We start from the raw sequence: 14,046 nt of genomic DNA, 5'->3' as shown, positions 1-14,046 counted from the left end.
GGGGACGGTGTCGGCCCGCTCTGGGCACTGGTAGGGCGGGCCCACCCCCCTGCCTGCTCTGGTCCCTCGTGCCCATAGGGCAACTTCGCCTAACCCACACTGGCTCCGGCTAGTGACGGCCCCCTCCCCAGGGTCGCGGGGCAGGGACCCAACTTCCCAAGCCCTGCACCCAATGGGTGCCACAAGCCAAGTCAACGTCCGGGCCCCTCCATGCACCTGCTTTGGCCCCTTGCCGAGTGGCGCCGCCTCCCCAAACTTGTTTGCCTCTGTAGTCACTACAGAGAAAGGGTTTCTTCAGAAGCGGGGATCCCGACGCCCACGGCTGGGGGGCCTTGGGAGTGTTCCCACACTCAGCAGGCACACAAGGGTCGCTGTTACTAAGAGTGAGCTGTGCGACCTGTGCCAGGCCTGGCCCTACGGCCTCAGCGTCCCCCTCTGGCTCACTTCACTGCAGGCCAGAGCTCTCTACCGATGACCGGTTAGTGGAAAGTAAGGCGGAAGGCTCAGACAACGGGAGACGTGCTTGTCCTCATGGCCCTGGTTCAGCCCAGTGAGGAGCTGCTGCCCCAGTTCGGAGGGCTTAGTCAGGTACCTCTTGGCCCTTAGGGGGCACCGACACTCTCAAGGTCATGGAGCCAGGGGGCTGTACTGTGCCCTCGGTGGGGGTGCTGGGGGAGGAAGCAAGCTCAGCCTTCTGGCCGTGCCCCCTGCTGTCCTTGCTGGCCAGCTCCCCTCCTGCCACCTCTGTCCCCAAGGCAGCTGCACTGGCCTCCACCTGAGCAGCCAGCTCTGTGTCCCCTGCTCTGCTCTGGTGCTGGGCCTCTGCTGAAGTCTTGGCCTTGTGCTTGGGGCTTCCTAGTGCAAGGGCTCTGGGGCCTGGATGAACCCTGTACTTCCTGCTCCCTACCCTTTGGGGCACCTCAGGCATGAGGACCTGCCCACACTCCCCACAACCAGCCAGGCCTGCTAGGCTCCCGCCCCTGCCTGCTCCCCCCACCCCCGGGGTGCCCTGACCCCATGCACCCACCTCACTCCTTCTCCACTAAGTCATCAGCATTTATGTGGCACCCACTATCCTCCCGCAGGGGCAGGCCGGCCCCTCTCCCTATGGTCTGACAGAGAAGAACCCCCCAGAGGTGCAGGACAGTACGGTAGGGACCCAGAGAGGCTGGGGGAGCTCCTTTAGTCAGGTGACACCTAAAATGAAGCCATGCAGACTTCTGGGGACTGGCCGTCCAGCCCCGAGGGAACAGCACAAGCAAGGGCCTGGCGACCTGAGCAGGCCTGGCCAAGGCTCCGGGTGGAACATGAGACGGTCTGGCCTTGAGGCAGAGCAGGGGTCTTAGTCTGAGATGGGCAGCATCGTCAAGCAGAGAGGCTCTGAGCAGAAGAGGGCCCCACCTGTTGTGGCTTTGACAGGATCCCTCTTGGGCTGGAGGAGGCTGGGGCTGAAAATGGCTCCACAGGAGTTGGGGGGCAGACTGGGCCCGGGAGGTGGGATGGAGCAGTGCAGACTCGTGGGGTCAGTGTGTGGACACAGAGCCCAAGGGACCTGACGGATGACACAAGGGCTGCGTGTGACTTCCCCTCATCTCAGGTAACCTCCTCCTGGAAGTCTCTCGTGCCCACTCACCTCTAGTCCTCGAAGGGCCTGTTCGTTGGAAAGGTTACTGAGTGAAGCTGCTTAGAAATGCTCGCTGGCTGCCAGACACCCCGGGCCCCGGATGGAGGGGCCCTGACCCACACCCCAACTTGGGTCTGAGGCCTCCCTTCTGTGAGGGAGAGAGACTTCTAGGAGGACGGGCCACAGCTCTCATCAGCTCTCGCAAAGAAGTCTGAAACCCCAAGGCGCCTTGGAACTCACGAAACCAAAGCCTTCCCTTCTTGGGTCCAGATGAAGCTTATTAGCTCGACCTCTGTGGGCAAAGCCCTGTCCCCTGAGCCTCAGCTTCCCTACCTGTAAAGCGGGCTGACAGTCCAACTTACTTTATGGGCAAGTCAGTGAAGTGATGGCCACAAGATCACATTTTGCCAATGGGAACTACCTCTTAAAACACTGATCTTGGGGCGCCCTGTGGCTCAGTCAATCAAGCATCTAACTCTTGACCTCAGGGTCATGAGTTCAAGCCCCATGTTGGGGGTAGAATTTACTTAAAAAAAAAAAATTACCTTAACTACAAAAGTAATATCTAGGTATGTACCCTTGTACATACTCTTGTGAAAGATTGTGAAAGATTCAAACCACCAAGAAGGTACAGAGAATAAAAAGAGAAAGGGTCCCTTTCTCCTTTTTGCCGATTCTCTCCCCAGGAGGCTCTGCTGGCGATAGATCCATGTGTGGCTCCCAGCATTTTTCAAACAACATGTATGCCTTTTTTTTTTTTTTTAAGATTTTATTTATTCATTTGACAGAGAGAGATCACAAGTAGGTAGAGAGGCAGGCAGAGAGAGAGAGAGGAGGAAGCAGGCTCCCCACTGAGCAGAGAGCCCGATGCGGGGCTCGATCCCAGGACCCTGAGATCATGACCCGAGCCGAAGGCAGAGGCTTGAACCCACTGAGCCACCCAGGTGCCCCATGTATGCCTTTTCTTTTCCCATTTTTAGGTTAGAATATGTAAAAATGCCGAGTTGTTGAGGCTAGCTCTGTGCCAGGCATAAGTGTGTCCTGTGAGAGCGTGGTGTCTCCTCAGGACGGCTCTCTGTGGCAGAGGTCCTTCCTTTCCCCACGACGAAGGGGCAGCTCAGGCTCTCTGTTCTTGCCTGTGGCCCCGTAATACTGGTGTGCGTGTTGGGCAGAAGGCAGCCATATGACTCACCTTCTAAACCAGGACCCATTGAGAGGGAAGGGGACACTGTCACATTTATTCCAGCATGGCCGGCACTGTCCCAGGTAAATACTTGCACAAGTCAGGTTTCTCCAGGGATGGGCCCTGCCTCCAGGGGCCCTACGCCAAAATGAGAATCCACCAGCTCATTCAATGAGAAAGCCCAAGATGCAGCATGGCCCGATCCAAAGACCCTACAGGGACCCAGGGATGCCAGGGGAACTTGCTGGGGGTGAGGGGCAAGAGTGGAGTCTCGGCCATACGAGGGAGTTGGTCCCTAGGCTTCAGGCGCCCACAGCCCTCTCTACAAGCCCAGGAGAGGAGCAGGGACCAGCTGCTGTTTGGCAAAAATCAGAGCTGGGAAGGGTGAATTATGATTATGTTAGACCTTCCCCTTTGGCCGGTCACCTACATGGTGTCAAGGTTGTCACTATTAAACACAGCAGGCACACTACCTCCTTGTTGCTTGTAGTCACCTGTGTTCTCCTCAAAGGCTGAACTCTGAAGTAGATAGAGGTATGAAGTAACGTCTAACTTCTTTCTTAAAATTCTAAAGGAGTAAGCAAGAGGATAAGAACCCCAGTAGTGACTGTTGGACACGGAACCTGTTGGCGTGTGGCCAGTGCTTCTGTGGGATGAGATGCCTCCCCCACCAGAATTGCTGGACCCAAGTGCATAGCATCTCCCCTGCTCAACGCAGGGGTCAGTGCCTGGAGGTGCCCTCCCCTCGTCTGCCTGAGAGTGAGGGTCTAATTCTTCACCCTCTCAAATGTTTACTGATTTCTTACCAAGCTGAAGACCGTCGTGTGTTTACTGTCCACTGCGGGAGTTGCCTGTTCGTGCCCTTCCCCCGTTTCCCTCCTGGGTTGGTGCTTCTCACTGGATCACCGGAGATGCTCACCTCTTCTGACTGTGAGCCCTTCACTTTGCATGCTGGACTCTGATTCCCAGGGTATCACTTGTCTCCCCTTGGTTTTATCCTATCTTTAGTCTGTGTTGGCATCTCAAGCTGAGCCTCAAAAGACCAACTGGATGATGTGAAAAGTTCTGTGGGGCAGCTTGAACCTGAGTGCATGGGGGGGAGGCAAGCCTGGCCATCCAAGGAGAGAAGCTGGAAGGGGAGGAGAGAGCACCTGTGGAACGGACCCTTGGAGGCCAAGGGGGCTTTGGCCTAGCACAGCCAGGTGAAGTTCAGGACCCAGGTGAGGTGGGGGCAGGGGGTACCCCATCCTCTTTCCTGGTCCTGGCCATTTTGCATCTGGCCTTGCCAATCCTACTCTTCCTTTTGAGATCTGAAAATCTACCTGATGCATTTTACAGATAAGAGACTGAAGACAGGTGGAGTTACTGAGCCTAAGTCCCCACAGCTGGTGAGTAGCTGATTAGATCCCAGCATGTTTGGCACCAGCCTCCTCCCCCAGGAAGCTCCCTCCGCTCCTCCCTCTACCTGTTACACACACCTTGAACTGGGCCCTGATTCTACTTCCTGCCTGGGCATACCCAGGTGCCCTGTGGGACAAGCTCTCCCAGGAGAGAGGGGAATGGACTTGGGTTGGGTTCCAGAGGGAACATAACAGGGTCAAAAGTCAAACCCCATACCAAGAAGGCAGCCCCCCTCACTCCCTTCTGCCCCAGCCACCCTTCACCCCCCAAGTCCATCCTCCCTTCCTGAGGGAAGCTGCCCCTTTGCACCCTGATCACACTGTTCCTGAAGCAGTCTGGCATTAAGAAGGGGCTGTAGGAGGTCAAACCTACCCTGGCACCTCCTCCCTGGGTCTGGGCCCCAGTGTGGCCCCCAAGTAGGCACAGGCTAGCAGTGCTGGGGGCCTCACATGTGCTCAGGCACAGAGTAACAGCTCCCACCAGCAGAAGATGCCTCAGCAACCCAGACCAGCCCAGAGCGGCAAGTACCCCTGAAGATGAGTCTGAAAACAATCTTGGGAGAAGAGAGCAAGCCACTGAAAGGGAGGGCTGATTGGTGGCATGATGGACAGAGTTACAATGTTAGCCACCACCACGGGAAAGACCCAGAGCTGGGCTGGGGGAAGGACAGTCACACGGGCCTTCAGTTTTACCCACCTGTTATTTCTGAAACTGGACCATGACTCCCACGCATTCATTGTGATTATTTTTGTATGCCTGAAATATTTCACTAACCAACTGACTTCCAAACCCCTTCTGCCTTCACTTCCAGATCCTCAGGACAAACCCGGGCTCCTTGCCCCAGTGTCCAAGGCCTGGCCTCTCCCAGCTGACCTCTGAAGCCTCCCTCTGCCGCTCCTAGACCTTTGCTCCAGCTGTGCCTCAGCCAGGAATGCCTTTCCTCTGCCCCACCTGGTCTTTCTGGTTAATCCACAGGGACAGGAAGCTTCTAAGTGGTGGAGAAGTGGGATCCAACATGAGTTCTAGCAAGATGCCTTTAGAAGTCCCCGTGAGGAGGGCAAGTTGAAGGGTGAGGCAAGGCGGCGGGGAGAGGTAGAGAGAGACCGGCGGTGAGGCCCTTTGCACACACTGGCAACCGCCGCCCATGCCCTGGCATCCTCAGTCCATCAGTAGTCATGGAGAGGAAACTCCAGCCCTAGAAGTGAGGACGAGGAAGCCAGGAGGTTCCTTGAGCTCCAGATAGTTGACCTGGGGCACCACTTCCCTAGTTTGTCTCCCAGGGCCTGGGGTCGGGGGGCGGTGCTCCAAAAGGCCAATTGTCAACCCCAGGCTCTCCATACAGTGTCCCCCTCCCCCCCATCATACTCAGAAATGCCAGAATGGGAAAGCTAGGACAAAATGCAGGGCAACTGGGGACCAGAGAGGTCAGCAGGGAAGAGCTGAGGTGAGGTAGGTGGATCCCAGATTCCTGGGACAATGACCTCTAAATGACCTTTAAATCTGGTGATGACCCTGGACCCCCTGAAAGCTTCAGGGCGGGGCCTATGAGACCACACCCCGCCTAGGTGGGGCAGGCTTCGTGGGGGTCTCAGCATGACCTTGGGCGCCTGCATGTGTGGCACCCCCAACCTTGGGACCCTTTGTGGAGAGTTTGGGGTCCGATCCCCCCCAAGAACGTCTGAAGAAAAGCAGGGGGAGCACCTGGTTTCCCTTGGGGCTGCTCCTCACTTGGAGGCCACCTCCCCGCGAGCCTCCATCCCCTGGCCTGTGAACTGGGGGTCATAACTGCCCCCGCTCCCGGTTGTGAGAATGAAATCAATTGTTCAGCACAGAGAGTGGCACAGAGGACGCGCTCGTTCACGGCCGTCCGTCCGCCGGCTCCCGGGAACGTCAGCCTAGAGCAGGGGCTCCCGGTACCGGATCCTGGCCGGGTAGAACGCAGTGGGGGGCCCTTAGGCGTCACAGCTCTGCCTCCTGACCCCCTCCATGGCCAGTCGGGAAAACAGTCCCGGAGCTCTCCCTCAAGGTCATAAAGGGCCAGTGCAGAGGGGAGGTGGAATACGACTCCTGGGGTGACGAGGCAGGCACTGTCCGCGGAGACTCGCATTAAGCGTGGGGCCCCGCGATCCGGCAGGGCCCCGGCCGCCGGCTGGGGAGCCACGGGGATCCCGTCCTCGCCGGCCGCTCGGGTTTCCAGGAGCCCCGCCCCGTGCCGGCCGAGCCAACCCCGCCCCCCGCGCGCCCTCAAGTTTCTCCCAACTTTTCCGCGGGTCCTGCCGGGCGCCCCGCCCACCAGCTGGTGACGCAACAATGGTGCAGCGTAGCGACCAATGAGCGGCGACGGGGCCCAGCAGAGCGGGCCAATGGCGGCGGCGGACGGTCCCGCGGTCCTGCCGGGCCGGGGCCGCACTGCGCCGCCCGCCGCCCGCTCGCCCGCCCGCCGCCGGCGCCGCCGCCCAGCTATCGGGCCGCGGTGGCTCAGACCGCGGCTGCGGCGGGCGCGGGCGGCGGCGGCCCGCCCGTCCTGGGACCTTCGCCTGCGCGCCTACCCGCGGGGGATCGGTGCGCGCTCCGGCCCTCCGCCGGGACCGGGACGTCAGGCCCCCGGCCCCGCCGCCCCCCCACGGTGAGTCCCCGCTTCCCCCGGCCCGCTCGGCGCGCAGCCCCCGCCCCGGCCGCCGCCCCCTCGTGTTCGCTGGGCACATGCACACGCAGGTGCAGCCCTCACTGCGCTGGCCGCCGGTCGGCAAACACCCTGGCCTCGCCCCCCGCGACCCGCGGCCGCCGGGAGGGGACGGGGAGGAGCTGGCGGGCTGCCCCGGGCGCACTGCCCAGCCCTCGGTGGCCCAACCCCCCATTCACGGAGCCGCGGCGGTGACTCGCTGCCCGGTGACGTGGGGCTGTCCAACTTTACGTAACCCGCCTGGCGCCCCACGGGTATCCACACGGGGTACATACACCTGGGGCGCAGAGTGCCGGGCTTGGGGCGTTGCTCCGGTCATGGGGCCCCCCGGAAGAGCACTCTGGCTGCAGCCCACCCCGACCGCGCCCGTCTCTGTAACTTAGTTACCCAGTGTGTGTGGACGCGGCCTGTCTGCAGACCCAGCCCCCTTGCAACCAAGGACTTATCCTTGAGGGAAGGCAGTGGGGAGCTTGGACCAGGGTCAGAGGCTAGGGCTCAGGTTGGGGCTGGGGGCTCAGAGGGCAAGGCCAGGCAGGGATCAAGCTGGGCACCCTGTGGGTTGGGCGTCCCCCCACTTCTGGAACGAGCCCAAATCGGGAGGGACAGAATCTGTGTTCTAGGCCTGGCTGTACCATGATTGCTGCCTGACCTTGGACAAGCTTGCCCCTTGCTGGAAAATGGGATGACAGTACCTGGTTCATCTAGTAGTTGGGAGGCTCAAGAGAAGTAGCAGATCTGGAGGCGATCTGCTGTGAAGAGTTGTGCTCACGGCTCTAGGCTGTCCTCCCTCCTCCTCCCAGCAGCTAGGGTTGCTGATATCCAGCAAACACCAGGTTGGGCTGGAAGGCTCCACCCCACCTCGTCCTGCTGGGGCTCAGTGTTTATTCCTCCCACCCTTTTCTTACAGATGAGGAAGTTGAGGCTCAGAGAAGGAAAGTGATACACTCACGTCCTGTGATCCCCAGGAACCAGGTAGGTCTGGGTCTAGAGCTCTGACCCTGCCTGGCCCCATGGGGGGAGGGTCTAGGAGCCCCCATCTGTGGTCAGGGTTCAGAGGGATAGGGTGATGGTTAGGTGGGGCTTGGCCCAGGTGGAGTTGTGGATTACAATATTTACCCCCCTACCTGGTCTTTTCTGTTTCGGGTTGGATGTACCTGGTCAACCAGGTCAGGGGGTCCCTGGGCTGGAGGAGGGGTATTGGTGAGTTTTTAGGGTGTCCTTGACTATGGGTGGGGTTGTGAGGGTAGGGGGCAGGGAAGGGCATCTCTAGCAGAAGTGCCAGAGAACGAGACACAAAAAGACTGGGAGATCAGGTGTAGCTTGATCAAGGACGTAGGGAGGTGATTATGGGTCCAGGAGAGAGGGGAGCTGTGAAGAGTAGCTGGAGCTTCCGGGGCGGGTGGGGGTGTGGGAGTCTTACCGCCGTGCCCTCCCCGCAGGTGGTCAGTCGCCGGGCCCATGCCGTGAGGCCGCCACCAGCATGCCTTGGGACGCACGGCCCGGCGGCGGTGCGGATGGTGGGCCGGAGGGCGCAGGCGCGGCGCGCTCCCGGGCGCAGAAGCAGTGTCGCAAGTCGTCGTTCGCCTTCTACCAGGCCGTCCGCGACCTGCTGCCGGTGTGGCTGCTCGAGGACATGCGGGCCAGCGAGGCCTTCCACTGGGACGAGCGCGGCCGCGCCGCCGCCTACTCGCCCTCCGAGGCGCTGCTCTACGCGCTCGTGCACGACCACCAGGCGTACGCGCACTACCTGCTGGCCACGTTCCCGTGCCGCGCGCTCGCGCCGCCCAGCGCCGGCTTCCGCTGCTGCGCCGCGCCCGGGCCGCACGTGGCGCTGGCCGTGCGCTACAACCGCGTGGGCATCCTGCGCCGCATCCTGCGCGCCGTGCGCGACTTCCCGCCCGAGGAGCGCGCGCGCCTGCTGGACCGGCGGGGCTGCGGCCGCGTGGAGGGCGGCGGCACGGCGCTGCACGTGGCCTGCGAGCTGGCGCGCCCCGAGTGTCTCTTCCTGCTGCTCGGCCACGGCGCGTCGCCCGGCCTGCGGGACGGCGGCGGCCTGACGCCGCTGGAGCTGCTGCTGCGCCAGCTGGGCGGCGACGCCGGGGCCACCAATGCTGCCGCCGCCGCCGCCGCCTCCGGGGTGCCCACCGCGCCCGGGGAGGCGCGCCAGCGCCGCCTGCTGCTGCTCGACCTGCTGGCGCTGTATGCACCCGCCGGCGCCGCCGCGCCCGCCCGCCGGGAGCTGCTGGGCGACCGGCCGCGCTGGCAGCGGCTGCTGGGCGAGGACAAGTTCCAGTGGCTGGCGGGCCTGGCGCCGCCCTCGCTCTTCGTGCGCGCCATGCAGGTGCTGGTCACCGCCATCTCGCCCGGACGCTTCCCCGAGGCCCTGGACGAGCTGCCCCTGCCGCCCTTCCTGCAGCCGCTGGACCTCACGGGCAAGGGGTAGACCTTGCCGGGGGTTGGGGGGAGACACCCCCTGGGCGCTGGATTTTTGGAAAATCTATTTTTCAGAGCGATGTACCCAGCACTTTACATATATTGGTCTCTGTATGGGAGAATCTCTGCTTCGTATGTTGTGTGCGTTGTGGGCTGGGCCGGGCCGGGCAGGTGGGCCCCCAGCTGCAGGTTTCCTGGGGCTGGCTGAGCTCACCTCCCCACTGCACTCCGCTCCCCAACTTTTTGCAAGGATTCAGAGGTCATGTGACTCTCTAGAGCCAGGCCCAACCCTCCACTCGCTGGCTAGCCACCAAGGGCGGTGAGGACCAGTGGCCTGTCTTGATCTAGAGCTTCTAGGACTAGGTGTCCTAGAGGGAGCAACAACAGCTGAGCAAAGGAGTTGGACAGTGGCACGTGGTGGGGACAGGCGGGGACAGCTTGTGCAGAAGCTGAGAGCAGGTCTTGTGAAATCCTAGGAGTTCCTCTGCGTTAGGCACGTTCAGCCTTGTAAACTCCCCTTGGGGGGAGAGAAGGGCAGAAGGCTTCTCCCCCTTCCCACACTGGCCCCCTGCCGGGCCTTGGGTATCCTTGTAACAGCGACTGGACTTGTCCCTGTCCCTTCTGCTCTTCCCTGGCACGTAGCAGTCATCTAGTCCTGGGGCCCCTGCTTCTCTCACCTCCACTGTGGAGCCCCTGGCCCCTGGCTCCCGCCCGTCTTCAGGTGGGTTGGATGTTTCTTCTCCAGGCCTGACCACCCTCCAGCCCTGGGTATGGGCTTCCCTGTGTCCCCCGGCTCAGCCCCCGGTGGGTGTTCGGCAGTGCTTGTGGCTGACGGGGCAGTTGTAGCTCCTGGTGGCCAAGGGCTCTTAGCCCCTGGAGTTGCCTTCTGCCAGAAGGTTCTGCAGATGACCTGTTAACAGATGTGCCACTGCTCCTCAGAAGCATGCTCTGTGCCCCGAGGAGCCTGGAGCCCAGGGAGGGCGGCCAGGCGGCCCTGCCCGGGGAATTCCACAGGCCATGAAATTCAACCTGTGCCAGCCCAGGCTGGAGGGCCGCCATGTCCTGCCGGGAGCCGCAGCCTGAAGGTCGGCCCAGTGGTGGGGAGGAAGGGAGAATGGAGGAGTAGGAGGCCCAGGGCCTGAGACTGCAGGTGGGAGTAAGGGCTCCTCCCTCCTGCTGTGTGTCCTGTGGGTCAGTTAAGGAGCTTCTCTGAACACTGACACTGGGGGCAAATGGATGCTAACCTCTCTCCTAGCTCACAACTTGGGGCATCAGGAGCCCCAGCTCATCTAGGCAGTCCCGGGTCTTCAGATCAGCAATGCTGTTGGGGGGAGGGCTTGTTGCCTTTGGGGTGGATGGAGATGGAGACAGAGTGGCTCAGAGTAATGGGTGGCTCCTGGGCCGTGGGCCTGTGGGGGACCTTGGTGCCTGGAGCCACCAGCAGTCTCTGCCTGGGCCTGCAGACTTCCTGTCCTGTCTCCCCAGGCCCAGCTCTGTCCTCAGTGGGTTAACCCTCCTGGGCCCCTCTTCCCCTCCACTCTACACCTACAGCTGCTCCTTTGAGGGCCCCGGGCTGGGACTGGGGTGATGCAGAGTTGGGGGAGGTGCCCGGCCTCGGGCCTCCCTGGGAGGCTGTGGAAGGGCGCCCCACAGAACCCGTTGTCAGGCAAACAGGAGGCAGGACCTGGGCGGGATCGTTCTGGGCACTGCTGCCTGGGGACCCAGCCTGAGCACATGTTCAGGGAAAGTTCAGGGGCCCAAACGGGGTGGTTTGGTTGGAGGGTGGCCGGGAAGCAGAAGCTGTGGGGACTGCTCCGTCATTGGCTGGGTGACTTTGGGGCCTCTGGGCCTTGGAGGGCTGAGAGGGCAGGAGGAGGGGTTCCCGGGGCACTGGCCCCTGATGTCCTCCTCACTGTGGGCGAGTGGGATGGGGTCCGGGAAGGTAGTGGCGTTCACTCTGCTTGGAGCTGCACCGAGGGACACAGAAACCAAGGCCTGGCCGGCGTCACTGCCCGATGGCTGCAGAGTGGGGCCCGATTCCTGCCAAAGCTCCCGCGGAGACTCCCGGGGGGCCGCCTGGCTCAGGGCACTGCAGGCGTCTGTGAGCGCAGAGGACCTAGGGAAATGGTGCAGGGTGATAAGTGGAACGCCAGGGTTATCTGGTGGCCACTGCTGGCCAGAGGGAGGGCAGGAGGCTGGGCAGGAAGTACCTAGCATTGGGCTTATCAGAACCTGGGGCCCTGCGGCCCCAGAAAGGGTAGCCGGTGACTTAGCTCTCAGTCATTGGCAGGTGGCCTTGGTGGCTTCTCAGAGGCAACCGGTCTCTCTGCCCACAACGAGGCCGCCTTTTCTCCGGAGTGAGGCACCTTGGTTTGCACCTTGGGTTCACCAACTCCAGTCTTCCTATGGAAAACCTGATAGCGCCCAGGACTGCCATCCCCGCGCCCACCTGGCAGCCCAGGAACCCCAGCCTGCTAGAGCTCGGGGGCCAGAATCGCGTTCCCCCGCAGGGGGACAGGGAAGGCGAGGCCACTCCCCCACAGAGCGGTCGACCGTGATCTCAGGCAGGGAATGGCCATCACGGGATGGCCCAAGCTATTGGGGTGGCCTGGGGGAGGTGGCCGTGAGGGCAGGGGAGTGAGGGCCGCACTCGGACTTCAGACTGCACCACCTCGATGCGAATTACTCTGATTTCCCTTCTGTTTCACCAGCTTCAACTACTGGGCTGAGAGCAATTTCCTAAATGACGGCCCGTCCTGTTCAGAACAAGGATGCTTCCTGGGCGCGGTCAGGGGAAGCTGTGCAGGGTCTGCCCCTGTTCCAGAAGCGAGAGGCTGCTGCCGTGGCTCCCCTGTGGTTCAGTCCGGCTGCATTTTTATTTTTGTCAGAGAGAGAGAGAGAGAGCGAGCGAGAGCGAGCACAGGCAGACAGAGTGGAAGGCAGAGTCAGAGGGAGAAGCAGGCTCCCTGCGGAGCAAGGAGCCCGATGTGGGACTCGATCCCAGGACGCTGGGATCATGACCTGAGCCGAAGGCAGCTGCTTAACCCACTGAGCCACCCAGGCGTCCCACCGGCTGCATTTTTAAATGGAGGCATGATCGACCTATGACAGGCACATTTCATATATTTTGGGATATATATAGATGGAATATATAGAATAAACGATGGGAAGAGGCCTTTTTAAGACTTTTTATAATAGGCTTTACATCCAGCGTGGGGCTTGAACTCGAGACCCTAAGATCAAGAACCATATGCTGTCCCCACCGAGCCAGCTGGGTGCCCTGAAAATCACAGACCTCACCTGTGTCATGAGGAGTTCTGACAAATGTCTACACACATGTAACCACCCCAGTCAAGACAGAGACTTCTGTCTTCAGTGACTTGTAAAATGAATTTCTGCTTCTAGAATTCCAGGTGGACCACTGGAACTGCAGGGAGAAACCAGGGCAGGGCGTGGCTGGGCTTCACAGGGCAGGGGCGTCCTGCTCTCCCCGCCCCCCACGAGGCCGCCAAATAAAGGGGCCAACTTCAAACTTACTATAAGCATTTTCCTATATTGTAAAATGCTTTGTGTAAGTGGGATTTCTCAGAGGTCTTTGGTGTTTGCTTTGTGACATTTGACTCACTAGTGTTGATGGCGTAAGGAGTCAATGTTAGGACTGATTCTAAAATGTGAATTTTATTTCTTTTGAAATAATACATTTACATGGCTTGAAATTCAAAAGATACAAAAAGGTCTAGACCACAGGCAACCACTGTGACCAGCCGTGTAGTGAACCCACTGGCTGTGTAGTGAACCCACCAGCAGTTAAACGGTTCTCAATCTCTCTCTCTCATCCCCTCTGCACGGTCTTTGGCCCAGCCACGTCCCTACGCACGGCCAACAGCGTGGACGTAGCCACGCCGTGGCCTGTTTCCCCAGGACACCTGCCCTGTGACGGCAGCGCCCGAACTCGTCAGGCCACTCCTAGGCGCTGGGGTCACAGGACGGCCTGCGTCATACGTCTGCCCCTGACTTAGGATCTGTTCTTGAGGACAGGGTCCCAGAGGCAGACTTGGTGGGTTGCAGGTTTTAAGTCCGCTCCCCTTGCTCCGTCCGCACCCCGCCTGCGTGCCAGGCGTTTGCTGAGCAACACCTTTTATCCGTGTCCATACAGAGGCCTTAGGTGTGCCTCTGACTGGTATGGACACGTTCTTAAGGTATATATTCGCCATCGGTGATGTCGCAACTTCCCCCCTTTAAGTGGGGTTTTAAATTTGTAGTATTTTACTATTTTGAGGAAATCAAACTATATATTTAATTTCCTCTGTGGGAAAGCCCTTGTCCTCCAGAAATCAGATACTACTCCCCTAGTTTTAAAGTGGGTTCCACACCCAGCATGGAGCCCAATGTGGGGCTTGAACTCGACCCTGAGATCAAGATCTGAGCTGAGATCAAGAGTCGGAGGCTTCACTGGCTGAACCATCCAGGCGCCCGATTTAGATTCTTTAATCCATTTAATAGTTATTTTGTCCACATAATGAAGGGGTGGGGCACATCAATTGTGACCTCCCCTGCCTGTCCCCTCCCCTAGATGTGTCTTCATCACGCTAGTTCCCCGCTGGGCCGGTCAGGCCGCCTGTCGTCCCCAGCCCGCCCACGCCATGCTTGCGTCGCCCGCGGCTGTCAGCACTCTTGGTAATTCCCACCTGTGTCTTCCCAGGTCTGGAGTTCCACAGAACT

At 60.4% G+C, this 14,046-nt stretch overlaps 2 protein-coding genes across 2 annotated transcripts; both read left to right on the top strand.

Moving 5' to 3' along the window:
* The first annotated feature begins 531 nt into the window (after window positions 1-531).
* Window positions 532-8,358, top strand: LOC131837269 (proline-rich protein HaeIII subfamily 1-like). The gene is made up of 5 exons (XM_059183446.1): window positions 532-588; window positions 1,086-1,151; window positions 6,343-6,834; window positions 6,924-7,102; window positions 8,331-8,358. Exons 1-5 carry the CDS (start codon window positions 532-534, stop codon window positions 8,356-8,358), a joined length of 822 nt encoding a protein of 273 aa, XP_059039429.1.
* Window positions 6,636-9,446, top strand: ANKRD9 (ankyrin repeat domain 9). Its single transcript, XM_059183188.1, has 3 exons — window positions 6,636-6,834; window positions 7,799-7,863; window positions 8,331-9,446. Exon 3 carries the CDS (start codon window positions 8,372-8,374, stop codon window positions 9,332-9,334), a length of 963 nt encoding a protein of 320 aa, XP_059039171.1. The 5' UTR covers window positions 6,636-6,834; window positions 7,799-7,863; window positions 8,331-8,371; the 3' UTR covers window positions 9,335-9,446.
* The last annotated feature ends 4,600 nt before the right edge of the window (window positions 9,447-14,046 follow it).

This window comes from Mustela lutreola, chromosome 7 (assembly GCF_030435805.1).
Source record: "Mustela lutreola isolate mMusLut2 chromosome 7, mMusLut2.pri, whole genome shotgun sequence".
Taxonomy (NCBI): domain Eukaryota; kingdom Metazoa; phylum Chordata; class Mammalia; order Carnivora; family Mustelidae; genus Mustela; species Mustela lutreola.
This window is presented reverse-complemented; position numbering and strand designations above follow the sequence as displayed.

Coding starts and splice junctions, on each gene's coding strand:
- LOC131837269 (XM_059183446.1), top strand. CDS start 532: ATGGCCCTGGTTCAGCCCAGTGAGGAGCTGCTGCCCCAGTTCGGAGGG. Junction 1,152..6,342: donor CAGAGGTGCAGGACAGTACG/GTAGGGACCCAG, acceptor GCGATCCGGCAG/GGCCCCGGCCGCCGGCTGGG. Junction 6,835..6,923: donor GGCCCCGCCGCCCCCCCACG/GTGAGTCCCCGC, acceptor ATGCACACGCAG/GTGCAGCCCTCACTGCGCTG.
- ANKRD9 (XM_059183188.1), top strand. CDS start 8,372: ATGCCTTGGGACGCACGGCCCGGCGGCGGTGCGGATGGTGGGCCGGAG.